Source organism: Hyposmocoma kahamanoa, unplaced genomic scaffold (genome assembly GCF_003589595.1).
Source record: "Hyposmocoma kahamanoa isolate Upper Pololo Valley unplaced genomic scaffold, ASM358959v1 88, whole genome shotgun sequence".
Classification (NCBI taxonomy): Eukaryota; Metazoa; Arthropoda; class Insecta; order Lepidoptera; family Cosmopterigidae; genus Hyposmocoma; species Hyposmocoma kahamanoa.
The window spans coordinates 10,904,649-10,920,951 of record NW_020654466.1 but is presented as its reverse complement, the minus strand read 5'-3'; the positions used below and the strand labels follow the sequence as shown (position 1 = coordinate 10,920,951).

At 35.5% G+C, this 16,303-nt stretch overlaps 1 protein-coding gene across 1 annotated transcript in view; it reads left to right on the top strand.

The window, feature by feature from the left end:
* Positions 1 to 13,843, top strand: part of LOC113235693 (G-protein coupled receptor Mth2-like) — a 39,537-nt gene extending 25,694 nt beyond the window's left edge. Inside the window, exons 5-9 of the mRNA XM_026471549.1 lie at positions 2,803 to 2,981; positions 3,087 to 3,258; positions 9,135 to 9,320; positions 12,451 to 12,612; positions 12,843 to 13,843. Of these exons, the coding sequence (XP_026327334.1) occupies positions 2,803 to 2,981; positions 3,087 to 3,258; positions 9,135 to 9,320; positions 12,451 to 12,604 (691 nt within the window). The 3' untranslated portion in view covers positions 12,605 to 12,612; positions 12,843 to 13,843. The remainder of the gene's footprint in view (positions 1 to 2,802; positions 2,982 to 3,086; positions 3,259 to 9,134; positions 9,321 to 12,450; positions 12,613 to 12,842) is intronic.
* The last annotated feature ends 2,460 nt before the right edge of the window (positions 13,844 to 16,303 follow it).

The following is a 16,303-nucleotide window of genomic DNA, read 5'->3' as shown; positions in this document are numbered from 1 at the left end:
CCTTATCAATTTGTTGTAGTCATCGTTGTGTCATTACATTTATATAATGATTTTTTAATACATAATATATTTGATTGGTAAATTTCGATTACATACAGGGTTATTTGTAAAATACTAAACCCCGTAGGACTATGTTACTATCATCATAAACAACAACAACTTCTGTGCCATGAATTTTAATAATTCAGCATATTTTACCTTAAAAAAATTAAATAGATCGCTCTAAACGATGACAATTATGTATTGTAACAAAAGAAAGCGCTAACATAAATATCAGTCCAATGCAAAACTGGAAAACGCAGGACGGGGGTGGGGGATGTCGGGAAGGACGCTTGGACGTTTAAATTTACTACCAAATATAGATCTAAAAAATACCAGATAGTCAGATCTAATAAATACCAAATACCAAAAACTTAAAAGTTTATTTTTGGTAAATAACAACAAATAATCCTGTATATAACTAATACATAAACATACAATAAACGAATAGGTAGATCTCGGTAATTCCTTGTACCATAATTTTATAAATTATTATGTACCCATTAAATAGAAGAAACATTTTTTTTAAGAAACAAACGATTATCTTTCAAACAGTAATTAGTTATTAATTTTGTTAAATACTGGGTTTCCATACCAAGTTGATTGTTCGGGTTACAGGTCTTGTACACCGGCTATCCCTGGTTGCGGAGGGCCTCTGTAGGTGCAAGTTGGCAGGTCTAATTGATGTCGTTCGAGGCATGAATGTTGGCTTGCTAGCAATAACATTATCCATCTTAAATAGTCGCTAAAAGTCCTGACCTGTTTGTACAAATGCGTTTTTTTTTTACTTTATCTTATCTTTAGTATTTACTTTTGATATCTACTAAATATGGGCTTTAGGAGGAACTAGACACTTAGTGCATGATATCTGGCTAGAAATTATGGTAAAAAATATATTAGTTAAAAACACAATTTAAGGGTACATTGCAAATTAATTAAGTACGGCATAACAAAATCTTTGGAACCTTGGTGAAATTACAATCACATGGGACTTTTCAACTTATGTCTCAGGGTGACGGGCGCAGTGTTAGTGCGCCTCTGAACTGTGCCATTTAAGGCTCGAGTGGCACTGCAACTGTTATAGCTTACCATCAGGCCCACATCGTGTTCGTCCTGTCAATTGATATTACATAAAAAGAAAATAACCTCTGTACGAGTAACTATTAGTAGGTGTACCTTGTAGTAAATCCTACGCAAGTAGAGAGATATATCAAGGGTTCGATTGATGGTGTCATTCCAATAAATTATATTTTGGGTGAATGTCGCTTCATGAGAACGTAAAGAACTGCTTTATCCATCAATTTAATGACATTGCAAAGAAAAAATATAGAAAGCTGGTAGAATAAGCAGCAACTGCTCATGTAGAGTTTGTCACCGTTGTGACAGAGCCGAGTAACTGTCATTTTACTTTAGCGCTTTATTATGCAAAATAATAATATAAACTAATATATTATTTATTTTCTTATAAGTAATACAAAACTTAAGTTATATAATTAAATTAGACTTCATAGTAAATATTACTATTTTGTTGGAATTGAATGCAGCGTGCTCATTTATAAAATTTACTTAAACCGCCAAATTTGTACTTGAGTACTTGTTAATTTTTTCGCAAAAAACTTTTTTTTAAACTCAGTTTTCATAGGATTGCGTAATCCGTGGACACTTTTGCGCACAAATTGCCACCGGTTCTTGCCTCAGCTACGTGGAAATCCATTTATTTTCGCAAAAATGCACGAATTGCGCTAACCTATGACGAGTATACTTGTTGACAGACGTTATGTACAATATTGTTTGTTTCTTTTAACGCATTCCTTTTTAATACAAAAGGACTGGTAGTGTCTCCTCCCAACAACAATGGTAAGCTACAAAAAAGGCATGCAATTAATCGAATAATTGAAAATATGCGTCTCGTCATAATAAGGCGAAATTAATGAAACCATTATGATTACTTTTTACTACTTCCGTATAGCAACCTTATTTGTCTACGTGGACTCGTCATAATGAAGCGAAATAAATGAATCTATTATCATTACTTTTTAATGCTTCGGAATGGCTACCTTATTTGTTTACGCAACAGTGGCCGTGTAGAGTGCAAATTGAAATGTGACTTGTTAGTTCTTTGTTTTTTCAGGTAGTTGTTGGTGACTAATTGTAGAAAATGAATAATTTTGGTAACAAGATCTAGTCTTAGTCATATTTATATTTATGCAAGTCATTACAAACGTCGTATACACCATGGACATTAGAGAAACGCTAAACATAGGTTGAATCATGGTAACAATGTTCATATTATGCACCACTGGCTACAGGCACTGGCATATAGGTACTTACCAGAACGTTCAATTTGAAAAAAGAATCACTTCAATCATATTTTGATTTTTTTTCGTTTTATGATACCGAGAGACGGGATTTAGCATATTGATAAAGTAAACGATTACACGTTCTGGTATGTTATGTGACCAGATGAATGTTGTAATCATAATTAACCTTTTTTAAGTGTTACACATCCATGAGTATATTTCGCAGACGAGGTAGAAAAAATAAGTAAATAATTAGCTAATTATAATTTAATACAATAGTTAATAAGGACAAATTGGTAGGTGTCTTAGAATTACTTTGTCTATTTTCTTTCTTTGTAATATACCTGTCTAAAATAATTTATTTCTAGAACAGAAGTGCACTGGTCTTCCCTTCATTATTGACGCGCGAAACATAAAAATATAAATAATTGTATGTAAAAATTATGAAATAAAAAACCTGCAGCGGCTACCGCGGCGGGAGCATGAACAAGCGGCGCGATTGCAATCGGTTCGTGCTGTACGGAATGTACGCGTGGGGGGTGCCCGTGGTTCTCACATCTGTCACCATCGCCATGCAGTTCAGCGAGCTGCCGCCGAACATCATCACACCAGGATTCGGTGTTAGGCGCTGTTGGTTTGTTGGTACGTATTATTTTGCAACAGAGCAGAGACAGAGCAACTTTATAAATCTTTCTATGGTGGTAGCTAATGAAATCACTGTTTAAAATGTTCATGCTAATTGTACAGAATGGATAGCAGAGCTGGCGTACTTCTTCACGCCAATTTTGGCATTGGTGGTTTGCAACGGGGTGCTGTTCTCGGTGACGGCGCATCGAATCCGCTCCATCCGCCAAGAGACGGCGATTCTGAAGGGTGCGGAGTCCTCACGCAGCGACAAACTGAAGCGGGATAAACAGAGGTCTGAAATTTTATACAAATATTCCTGTTTTGAAGAATTATGAAAAAATTATGACAGTTTAAGGATATGGTCGGCGACGACCACTCGGCGACCATATAACTCTTTGTATATCCACATAAGACTGATCCCACAGATATATCTAGCGTGCAGTGTTATTGCTTGACTTGCCGTTGATGTAGGTACGTATCTAAAATTGTTATAAGTACATGTATATAAATTGAAATGTTTTCTTGCTACAACTCTGGCTAACATAGAGTTAAAGAAGTTAGATTGAACTTATGATCTTATGCTGACCCAGAGCTAAAATTATTATCAAACAAAGATTTGCATAATTTATTACAAATACTGCGAAGTGGACTGAGTTTTGCTGTTTATTTTGTTACTTACATTTTTTTTAATTTATTGAGGGACAAACAATTACGCATATATGAAAAAAATACATATTTTAAAATTAACTTATAAATAAACCTATAGTCCCCTAAATATACATTAAATAAAACAAAAAGTAGGTAAACAGACAATTTGACAGACAATAAACAATTTCAAGTTATTAATAGATGTAGCCACAAACATATAGATATAACACATGCAACAAAAAAAAACTCGTGCACAAGAACAACGAAACAGAACAAACATATTCAGCAATTAAAGTTTCTATCGAGTTCTTAGGTTTTCGCGATTGTTACACATAGGAAATGAAACTATTTTACCGGATTTAAATCGCGTATATTTGTTTTTTCAAACAAACCGACGTTTCGGGCCCTTTACAGGTCCCATGGTCATGGTTGACCGTGTCCATACGCGATTTATAATAATAATAATAATAAAACCATTTATTTCAGGCCATAGCCCATAAGATAATAGTGTTAGTTACAAAAGAAAACCTTAGAACTATGTTAGTATGATTACATTGAATTTTGAATATATTGACAGAAAATTTAAATATTAAAATTTGGAAAATGCACAATTATTGCTTAATTTGACCCGTTGTAATATTTACCCAAAACTTTAAAATTTTACAGTCAAAACGATGGGCAAACATCCTCAGGATGCCATTGCCACTGTCACGCACTCGCTTTAGCAGAGATGACACTCTTTTACGCCTGATGGCATAAAAGTCATCTGTTCGCGCTTCAGCAAACATGCACTGCAGTGCCGTGGCAGTCCCAACAGCATCCTGAAGATGTTATTATATTGTACTCGTATTGAATTGTATGTACGCTGTGTATATCTAACCCATAGACTACTCGAGTACATTGACTGACAAAAAGCTTTGAAAAGCACAACTTTCACGTCTTTTGTACAACGCGTGAATCTACGGGCCAGCATGTTTCCTCTCAAAGCCAGCGCTCTGCGCTCCCTTTCAATATCTAGATCATCTTTCATGCTGTCAGTAATAACGTGACCAAGATATCTAAACCTATCAACTCTATTAAGAGGCGTGCCACCAAGCGTTAACGATGGTACAACATCTGGATAGCATTTACCTGCCTTTACAACAAGCAGTTCACTTTTTTTTTAGTTGTACTTCAGCCCATGCTTGGCTGCATACCTCTCACACACTTTGAGTAATTTCCTGAGCGCATTAATAGACGGCCCCAGCAGCACCATGTCGTCAGCATAATTGATATTATTGACGCATTTAAATCCGGAAAAATAGTTTCATTTCCTAAATTAAAGTTTCTGTTTTAAATTATTGTAGTTAGGTTTAATATTTTCTGCTTTTTCAGTGTTTTTCCATTAAAACAAAACAAAAAAACCGTTACTTTAAATAGTGAATTAAAAAAATGTCCCAACCAAATAGCATACATGGAGCTTGGAAATCGACAAAGACATTTTTCTAAGTTATCAGTCTCCACTCGTCGGTTGCTTTGGGGTAGTGCTGCCGATATCAATAGAATCTTTGTCTTGCAGAAACGTGCGGTTAGGGCAATTTACAATCTGGGCCCCAAAATATCTTTGAGCGATAAGTTTAAGGAAATTAACATTCTTACACTAGCCTGACAGTACATTTATGAAAATGTAATTTATGTTAAAAGGAATAGTAATTTCTTTATGAAAAATAGTGACAGACATAACATTAATAAGAGGAATAAAAATAAACTAGCTGTTCTTGATAGTCGTCTTCACAAAGGAAAAAACTTAGAATCATAACGCATAGAAGCCTAGTCCGCACACGCTAAGTGAGGCAAATTGAAGCGCGCCAAAAGGGCCTACACGAGCGGTTGGGCCTTCAGTGCTCAAGGTCAACTTGCACCGCGAACAGGTCAAGAATTTTAGCTAAAAATTACGAAATGTGCGGTAAATGAGTGTAAAAGTACGCCAGACAAACATAAAATAGATACTAACATCACATTCCACAAGGAAGAAACGCGTTTCAACTTGTATTTTTATATAAATATTCACTAAAACCGAAAATTAACCTACTACTAAAACTAGCCTACGTGAATTTGATTTTTGCCTCACTTGTGACAGTTCGTTTGATATGAAACTATCATTCTATGCGTTATTATTCTAAGAGAAAAAATCATTTAAGGGGCAATGTGTACGCTTCTATAACAAGATTCCGGTTGATATACAAAATTTGCCTTTCACGAGGTTTAAAACTAGAGTGAAACAAAAACTTTATATTAAAAATTATTACACAATTTCTGCGTAGGTACTTGGATGACAAAAATCCGTGGTAGTAACCCGTTTAGCCCATGGAGGTAGTCTCGATCTCTGATGTTTCAAAACAAAAAAAATATATATTGTAAATGTTGAATGTGTACAAATGTTATTTACAAAGAGCACCCCTAGAGTGTCTTGCTCATTCCTCTCAGGGGAATCAGCCTTACGAATGAGCGGTAGAGTTTAACCATTGTGACGATTTCAAGTGTAATAATGCTTACCTATGAAATAAAGACAATTTTGAATTTGAATTTGAACTCGTACACTGTAATAATATTTTATGCAATCGTTGCGTAATGAAGGTTGTTAAAGTCGAGCACCGTTTTTGGGACACGAGGCTTTTCGAGTGGCCTTAGTAATAGGTGCGAGATTTAAAGATCTAATTATGTAATGATTGCATGTAATATTTTTTTCTACGAGTAAATAAAATAATAAAACAATATTTTATAAATAATAAATTATAAAGCCTAACGCTACAAAACAAAAAACCAAAGACAGAATAGAATTGGCCAAGTATAGCATAAAATATTGCCCACAGACCACATAAATACTTTTTTTTACTAGTGTAAATATTAACCAATATTTTTTTAAATAAAAGTTTATGGTCCAGTTGCAAGATCTTTCAAGAGGCCAATTTATCCAGAGTTAGCAGTAGAGAGTTTGAGTAGCATCATATTTGAAATTTTAATGAGCAAAAATACGACGTTCTTTATTGAAATTAATTATACTTCTGTGTACAGATTTTTTTGGTCAGTAGCGAGTGTCATTGACAACAGAATCTGGATCAGAACTAATTTGATTCAAGCTCAAGTGCGATCTAAGGTAACGGTTTTTTTTAATCTTGACATTTCTAAAAAACGCTCACTTCTGGTACAGGCTTATGGTTCCATGAATGAACCAATTCTGAAAACATTTATGCCACTCCTTCGTGACAACCCCTAAACATATTTTCATATTCTTCTACAGCCTCTTCAGTATCATCAGAGGCACTTTGCACACGCGCCACTTTGGTTGGTTTCGGCTCATCTCGAAACAAAGCAGCAATCGAGCCTATGGGACGCTTTATTGCTGCTCTGTTTTGGGATCGTAACTATAAATCTATGTTTTGTCACCTGTTACTATGTCCCACGCCAGATTTGACACCCCTTGGCTGAATCTGGTAAGCGTGGCATTGCACCAAGTGACGCGATTCGTTTTTTGAGCCTCAGTCAAATTGTGTGGGATCCACCGCGAGCACAGCTTTTTCACACCCAAATGTTTGTGTAGTATTGATTGTATTTGACTCATGCCTATGCCTAAAGGTGCCCAAATCTAAGCGGATGATTGCTTCCTTTTTTAATAAAACTGGACACGTGGCTACTGTTGCTTTAGAGAATCGTTGTATCGTGAACAGTAATTGGTACGCGACCATTTTGTTTGCCGGAAGTTATTAACAAACTCCGCAAAAATAACCGTAAACGCTGTATCATCTTACACCACGATAATGGCAGTTCACACACGCCAGACAGACAAATGAATTTTTGTAGGCGACCTTATGAGCCATCCCGCGTACAGTCTCGACCTGGCACCTTGTGACTTATATTTATTACCAAAAATTAAGAACCAGTTACGCGGTGAACGATTTTCATCACCTGAAGAGGCTGTCGAATGTGAGCAGCTAGCGCGTCTTAGTAGCGGTCTAGTTGAAAGCCAGAAGCGAGGAGACGCGTGGGGCACGTGAGTTGCACTTTAAGATGGAAGTTATGTCCGAACATTGAGGACACTGCGACTGACATCTCCGACACGAGCCCGGAGAGCTAGTAGAGGATAAGCTAGATATCCTCCGGTCCCTCCAGCCACTTAGGTTATCGGGAACTGGAGAGACGTCGTTTTTTGATGTCGGGAAGTGAGCATGAATTACAGCTCCGCCACTAATGAGGAGATTTGATAGTGGACTTGGAGTCAACGGCTTAGCGGTGACAACCATTAGTTGTGCAATGCGTAACGGGAAGTGAGCGTGCCTACAGCTTCGGTACCTATCTGAAAAATAGGGAGGGTACTGTACGTGCACCCGGGCCGGCTCACCCGAGGCACTAGCCTCTCGAAGAACCGGATGAAGTCAAGTGACAGAGGTCTGTGATAACCCTGTATACTGGCTGATCTGGTGTCAGAACCTGAACTTATAAAGTTCCTGTGCGCGCACAGGTTATAGTGCCCTTCTCGTATACCTCCGGGTCGGTAGGGAGGGTCACACATAATCAAAACTAACGTAGACAAAATATGGGGCTGGTCTGGGCTGGTCAGAGTTTCCGCTGATCGACTTTCTGGATACAGATACGACTTTATTAGATATACGGCTGCGAATAGTCGACTACCACGACGACTAGATGGAGACGACATGAGAGCATTAAATCCAGGCTTAGGTTCGATTTCTTCTGAGTTGATAGAGGAGCTAGAACGTGACAATGAAGAGTCACTCTCACTTTCTATCTCCTGTTCTCAATGTTCAAGGTCAGATTCACTTAACTCCGATTTGTCAACGTTTCCGATGATTTGTACAACCAAATCGCATGTTAATGTCCCAAAAAACAAAAAAACAAATTAAGTAAAAAAACAACTAATCTAGTCATTTCCATCCTCACAAGCACGATTGTGTTTTAAGACTTATGACTGAATAAAAACCAAAATTTCTAACAATTCACTGTTTAATAATTTTTTTATATAAAATATAACATATGCTTAATAAGAAAATATACCATTAGATCAGAAAACACGAAATGTTGAAATTTAAAAAAATCTTGCTTTTCGACCTCCCATCCGTCACGTACACGCCCACACTTGTCACTCTCGGCACAGGTGTGTACCTAACTCTAGAACACGGCCGCACTGCTTTAACAGCGAATATTAATCGAATGCACAATGTCGATTCGACGCGGTAAACTTTAATACTTTTATACCTAAATTTTTTCAAAGTTGGACACACGAGCGTATCATTCTGTGCTGTAAGGGCTATGTACCACAAAATCTATCAAAAAATTTATTTCACTGAAACTTTACCTGCTCTGGTGAACTCTTTTGCTGCAGCATACTACTTCGTATCTTTATGTATTTCGTTTTTCTTTTTTTTTCATTCTATGCACTGTTAGTTTTGTACTTTTGTAATAACTTTCAAATAAAAAAATATGTGTATCGCATTCATCATACATGTTTACGTTTTTAAATCTCAGATACGGCCTGTACCTGAAGCTATTCATCGTGATGGGTATCAACTGGATGGTAGAAGTGATCGGCTTCGCGGCTGGAGGCTCTAACTGGTACTGGATCATCATAGACCTCTCCAACATCTCACTCGGGGTGTTTATATTCTTCATCTTCGTGTGGAAAAACAAAGTTCGCAATCTCGTGCGAAAGAAGTAAGTGCCTTGTTATTTTAATTATCTTTTTTTTTGCTTTTTGTTATTGACTGTCCATAATTAGCTGGACTGTGTCGTGTTTACAACCATATAGTTCATTACTAACGATACTTGAAATGCTACTGTTGTATACATGTATGTTAGTTACTAACACATAAATTGAGTTATTAATTACATTACGTACTATATACCATCTAAAATACATATGTCCCATTATCTGTATCCGGATTTCACGTCAATTGATGTGTTGACATTAATACCTTTTCGGTATCGTGTTACCACAGTGGCTAGGTAGACAAATGTTAAATAATGTGAACTGTAAAATAATCTAATGGGGCTAGCGAGATAGATATACCTACTTGTCCCCGGCAGTGTATTATTTTGCCTTTGTTGCAGACATCCGCGTTTTATATGCTTTTTTAGAAAAATAATTCTCAAACAAAGCTCATAATTGAACTCTCCTGGCTACATATATCATAGTTTTAGAGAAATGTAAAAAATCGAGGAAAATCCATAGAGACCATAAATTCAGATTATCTCCTTTCCTGTAAATGATTTTTCATTAAATATTTCATGTTATGATAGAAAACTACTAAAAGCGCCAATAAGTCCAAAAAATAAAAAAAACCAAACTATCCTAGACCACAATTCATTTTTTTCTATAGTTTAATCCATTTTTTTCTGAAGACTACATGTTTTCAACGCGGATTTGTTAATTACAGTAATAAGTACTACCATAAAAAAATCCATTTCTAATGCCCTCCCCCACTTCGTTGTACTTTATATTCATTGAGTGTAGCACATTAGTAATACGTATGTTACAATGGAACAAGCCGGTGAATCAAGGAACAAGTTTTGACGTTGTGATCGAGAGCACCATACACGACAGTTGGATCGGAATCGTCTGATCCTTATTTGTCCTCTTTGACACATAGTACATGCCACAAACATAAAAAATCTCTACCTATAACTGATAAAGTTCTTCGCCTTCGAAGAGTGACCACGGAAAGTGTTCGTTACCATCATTACCGATCAGAAGACATTAGTGTTGAAGCTGCTGATATCACGCTAGCAACAGACGAAATCATTCTGCAATCCCATAATGACGAAAATGAATGAGCTTTCAGCATTTGCCAAGATAATTTATCTTTATTCACAGAACGTAATGCACACACGTGAATATTATAACAAAATATGTAAATACTATGTAACGTACATTGTTTTAAATTTTATTTATTTTTTATTTTTATTATTTTTGACATACTTACTTCAATTTAATACATTTATTTCATATTTCATTTTAAATTTAACTAACGTAGCTTAAAAATGAAAAATTCAATGAATGTACCATATGGACTATGTTATCTGAACCTCATAAAGGAATGTGAATTTTTGTGGGCTACCAAAGCTCCCACAATGTATCAATAAAATTTTATATTTACTAACACAAGTCTATTCATATTCAAAGTAAATATATTGCTAATTTTGTTGTTGTTGTTTTAACACATAACCCTCCATTGATTCACGAAGTCGGGTAAAAATTTATACATTTTGTGACAACCCTATTTCCATAGAAATCTATAAAAGCCTTAGAAACGCGGTATCTCCGAGATCTTCCGAGATAAAAGTTTACTTTTTCTTTATTCAATAGATGCATTAATGTAGTATATATTGAAGGTAAAAAAAATGCTAATTTAGTACGGTACGGTTAATTTTATAAAATGTATTTTTGAAATTACAAAATATTTTTTTCTCGCTTTTTTGTGCGACGATTTTTACATTTAATAAAGTTTAAATAGTCAGTCAATTTGTTTTTTATACAAAGGGATGTTTCACATATTTCGGGAAATACAGGCAAAAACATTTTTCTTGAAGTCCAGTGACCTTTCGAAAAAAAATTATGTCTCCATAATAAAAGTAAATGTCTAAACGGTTGTTTATTAGTGTAATTTAATAGGATTTAACCTATTGAAATCGAAGCGAGGATACAAAACGAGGATGTCTGCAACTAAGGTAAAATAACACACTGTGCAACGCTAAAGCGTTTTGCCAAATAGTGTGTTAGGTACCTATCAAAGACTAAGGGTCGTATTCTAGAACTCTACTCAATGCTCAAGTGACGATTGCAATGGAAACACAAACACTGGAAATACGACCCTAATGGCAGGTTGGCAGGAGTATGATTTCGAGTGCTTTAAACCATACTCAAATCCTGACTTGAGCATTGAGTAGTGTTCTAGAATACGACCTTTAGACAACGACCACTCCATATAATGTTGCAAAAATGATTAAGCACATGTGCACCAATATAATGCAAATTTGCATTACAAGTGCGCGAATAAACATATTATTAGCCTATACCTTTGTGTAACTAGCGACAAAGTGTAATAGCATTATTAATTTCCCTTATTGTAGCTAGAGTTTCCTGATATTTGCTAAAGCGTTGGACCGTCACATGCAGTCCTTCCTGTCCTGCTAACACTTGTACGATGTGGTTCCCTATTTTACTGTATTCACAATAATTGGTACTACGATTTGCACTCCCTAGCTTTTGATTGTTTGTACATGTTTGGCGAAGTATAAGTATTTGCTCATGTTTTGTCCGTAAATGTTGTTATTTACCATGGAATGTCCTTACCAAAAAATGACCTAGTTTCAAAGTTTACATTGATCACCTAGCAATCAATTTATCATTGTTTAATTAAACGTTACGCATAATGGGCAGATTGTCGCTTAAAAGCAACAAGTATATCGGCAGGTACAGTAGAATGCGAAAATAAAATCTAGGGTAGCGTGCGAATAGAGCTATATATATAGCGCCGGTAGCTATCAGCGTGGTTTCATCACTAAAGTAGCTAATGATGTAATAAAGCAAATGAATAAATTCTTGTACTATGTAAGAATTTTGTGTGTTAAGGTTTCGGGTATTCAAAAGTCACCCGTATATAGAACAAAATAACAAAATGTCACCAAATATGTTTGTTCCTATACGTCTATACGAAATATGCATAGATGCGATTCTTGTTTGGGTTTTACTATAAGTACTGTATTTTACTGTGCAAATAACCTTCCATAATTGTTACTTAATGAAATTTAACCAATAGCTTAATAAAAGTTATATGATTGCCAGGTTCGCGAAGTGGCGTGGCGAACCTGTCGAGGGTCGCACGGCATTCTCTGACTCCAGCACCGGTCGGTGGGCCACACGATCCAGCTCGGCCCCTACGGAAGTCACCAGAGTTTCCGCTGACGAGGCTGCTATTCGGCTTAAGGATATTAACTGATTTAGTTGGTGAGTTGTTGCTTTTAGGATATTGACTGAAGGCACACAATGAGCCGTTGATGAACAATTGGATTCAAATGAGCAGTAATCTGTACTATAAGAAAAATAAATACAAAAGTGTAGTGGATTTGTAATCTAGGTTTACTAAGCATATCTGCGTGTGACGCATCTTTCTATGAAGTTCCGTTTTTTTTATTATGTTAATTGTTATAGTTAGTAATAATTTTGTTTGTTTTCAGGCACGGATACCTATGACACGAAGCCAAAGACTCCTCAAGGCGTGTGAAAACCCCACGTATATGTAATTGTCACTTTTGTATTGCTATTCAACTTCAAATTATTTGAATATTTCATAACTTTTTTGCCTGATGGGCTTATTGCAAAAGCGCGCAGACTAAAAATTGGCCTGCAGCAGGGCGTGACAGTCATGTAACTATCGGTGTGACATATTCGAAAAATGCTAAATATTTATAGCTCCTTAAAAGTTTTAGTTTCTATAAAAAAGGTTGGTAGAGCTCTTTGTAATCTGCTTATGAAATGCCTCCAAGAATGATAAGGCAATGTGAACCTAAGTGGTTTCATGTGCTAACTCGCGAGGGATATAATTATTAAAATTCCTTATGAAGGAAGCCCCCCCCCCCCCCACACACAAGCGTCTTTCGAGCGTCAGCGTCTTGCCAACGCACGAACAGTGTCGTCGGCGCGTGCGTGCGGTCACAAGATGTTCACGCTCGAAAGACGTCCACGTCTCGTAGACGTGGGGATCTCTAAAATGTGCATTTATAGGTACATATTGAATTTAGATATCCAATGTACGAGTGAAAAATTTATTTACAATTCCGCAATATAAATATAGACTTTAATCCCACCTCGAAGTACAGCACGACTGAATCTTTTAGATTTATATTCAGTTTAGTCTGTTCAATTATCGCACGCTAAAGCACGGTGAAGAATAACGTCATGAAGAATCATGTTATCAATCAGTTTCTAGTCTTCGAAGACGTGTGAAATCCTTAATCTACATAATATATCGAGTCTACATATGCCACTGTGCAACGAATATGGATTAGTACTTAATCGTGACAACCAGGGATAGATCTAACTTGTCGGCTTGAGAATTCTACAATTCCTTGTTTTGTTGCTTAGTTTTTATTAATCTTTAGATACCTCTTTTGTAGGAAGTGATGTTCCTATTATAGTTAGATTATAGATACCTACTCTATACTTGAATGAAATTGTGGGGTGTATTTAATAAGGCACATTTCGTCTGTTTAAAGGTAAAACCACATAAGTGACATTTTTCACAAAAATCTTTATTTATGTAGAAGGTAAGAAAATCACTATCTTTCTGCAAAGTGTGAAAGTTTTCAATAAAAAAGTCTATAAACTTAATAAGAATTTTATATGCAGAAAGATGGTGAATTTCTTACAACTGGTACATAATTTGGAGATGCTTTTGTGCAAAATGTCACATAGTGTGGTTTTTACCTTTAAACAGACGATTTATTACACTACAATATTGGCTGATAGAATTATTGGCGGTAAATTACACCTCTTTCGCCTTTTCATAAGCTATTGGTAATTCATGTTAATTGCTAAACTATTCGTAATTCATATCCTCGTGTTCCTTTCTCTTTCTCTCTCTCTCTCTCTCTCTCTTTCTCTCTCTCTTTCTCTCTCTCTCTCTGTTGGCCAATATGTAGAACAGTGTAATAGAATAATATTAAGGTTCAGTTTGTTTACAACAACATCACGAGTTGCATAAAAGATCTTTTAATTTAATGAACTATTGACTATAATACTGTTATTCTACTTTATCAAACAAAAACTAGAGGCAGTATTAATGGAGCAGTGAAGTTATTAAAAAAATGTGTAAGCTAAGATTATCTAAATCTTATTGTGTATAGTCGTAGATATACGAGTATTAGCAAGTGCTCGGAATTGCATGTGTAGTGATGTACTGGTCGCATAAAAACCAAAACAAGTAAGTAGATGAGTTATTCTTATACAATGACAGAATAATAATTTTGCATGTGGTTCTAATCACTATCATATGAGTTTTCTTTTTCTGAAGTGTCACAAGTATTGATGAGTAAATGTTCGCTGATTAAATCCCTTCTTGACAATGATTTTCTTCACTTTTTCTTTTCCCAGCAGTAATTGCATTTTTTGAGTTGAATTTTTCAGGTCATAACATAATGCTTTGCACATTTAAAGAAATGTTTCGTTTCGCGACAAATCCGATAACTGTTGTTCAAATATTTTCAATCGAGTTAGTAAAGATTACCGATTAGCTATTTTTGCCTGCTGCTTTTGCAAATTTAAAAGGATCATTTCAATACGTACCGTTATAAATACATAACTTGTTTAGTTTGACGTTCATGTCCTAGTTCTTGACGACGAATGTTCATGAATCTACCATACACAACTAAATATGTCACAGTATCGTCCTATCCAAATCACATAGAATCCAGTCAAAAATTATTAGTGAAAAAACTCTGATCAAAAATATAAACAATGTAATCAAAATTATTTTCATTTATCATTAACTGTTGTTTGTTTTTACTTTTTCAAAACATAACAAACCTCGTTTTTGCTGATAGTACTACAAGGAAAATGAAAATTTATGTAGTGAATTTCTGTAAACACAATAAATCATTGTTTAGAATGCAATTCTAAGCTCTCGCTAATATAATTATTTAATGTCCGATGCAATGTGCGGGGAGTGCTAGTTATTAGTGACAATTGTGTGGTGTTTCGAATTTGGTTTCCTGCGTAAAATAAGACAGGGAAATAATGAATTGCCTACTTGGGCAATTTTTGTACACTCGGGTAACGAATTAATAATTAATTTACATTAGGCAGTATGCAATTGCATGAGGAGCCAAAAAAATCAAGAAGATGAAAATATGCCTATATTTGCGCATAAAGTGAAATGTATGTATAAGTAGTATGCACCTATGTATGTATGACTAAGTATCTACATATAATAAGTAAATGATGCATTCTTTGTGATGTGGATATCGTGAATAATTAAGGGAGAATTTGGTTTTATACTAAGAATATTTTAAGAATACGATAAGATTTTTATTTTCATGTTTAACTGTGCACATTTACCTAATAAACATCATTGTTTAACTTGAATTATTTTCTCTTTACTTGTTGAAATACGAAAGGCTTATACGTATGATAATCAAAATCCTGCAACTGCAATCCTGAGCTCCGTCTGAAAGAGTTCGTCCTGTGAAGTATTGCCACTTTACCTATTTCTACCGCCAAGCAGTAATGTGAGCATTACAACGTTCCGGTTTTGAAGGCTAGGGGTGCTAGTGAAATTACAGGCACATGGGACTTATCAGTTTGTGTCTCTGGGTTACGGGCGCAGTGCCAGTCTCCCTCAGATCTATGCGATTTATAGCTCTGGGGTCTTACCATGAACTCGTATTACAGTTCAGTATAGGTTCGTAACGACAAAAAAAGCGGGATGGTGATATAGACTATATGTAGCGCTGTCTCAAACGATTCATTTTAGATCGTAAACTGAATTGTAATAAGAGTTCATGGTAAGATCCTGATTTGGACAGGCGTGTCGCTTACCACCAGACCCACGACTTGTTCGTCTTATCACTTGGTATCATAATATCACATATATATGTGTATGTGTGTATATATATATATATATATATATATATATATATAT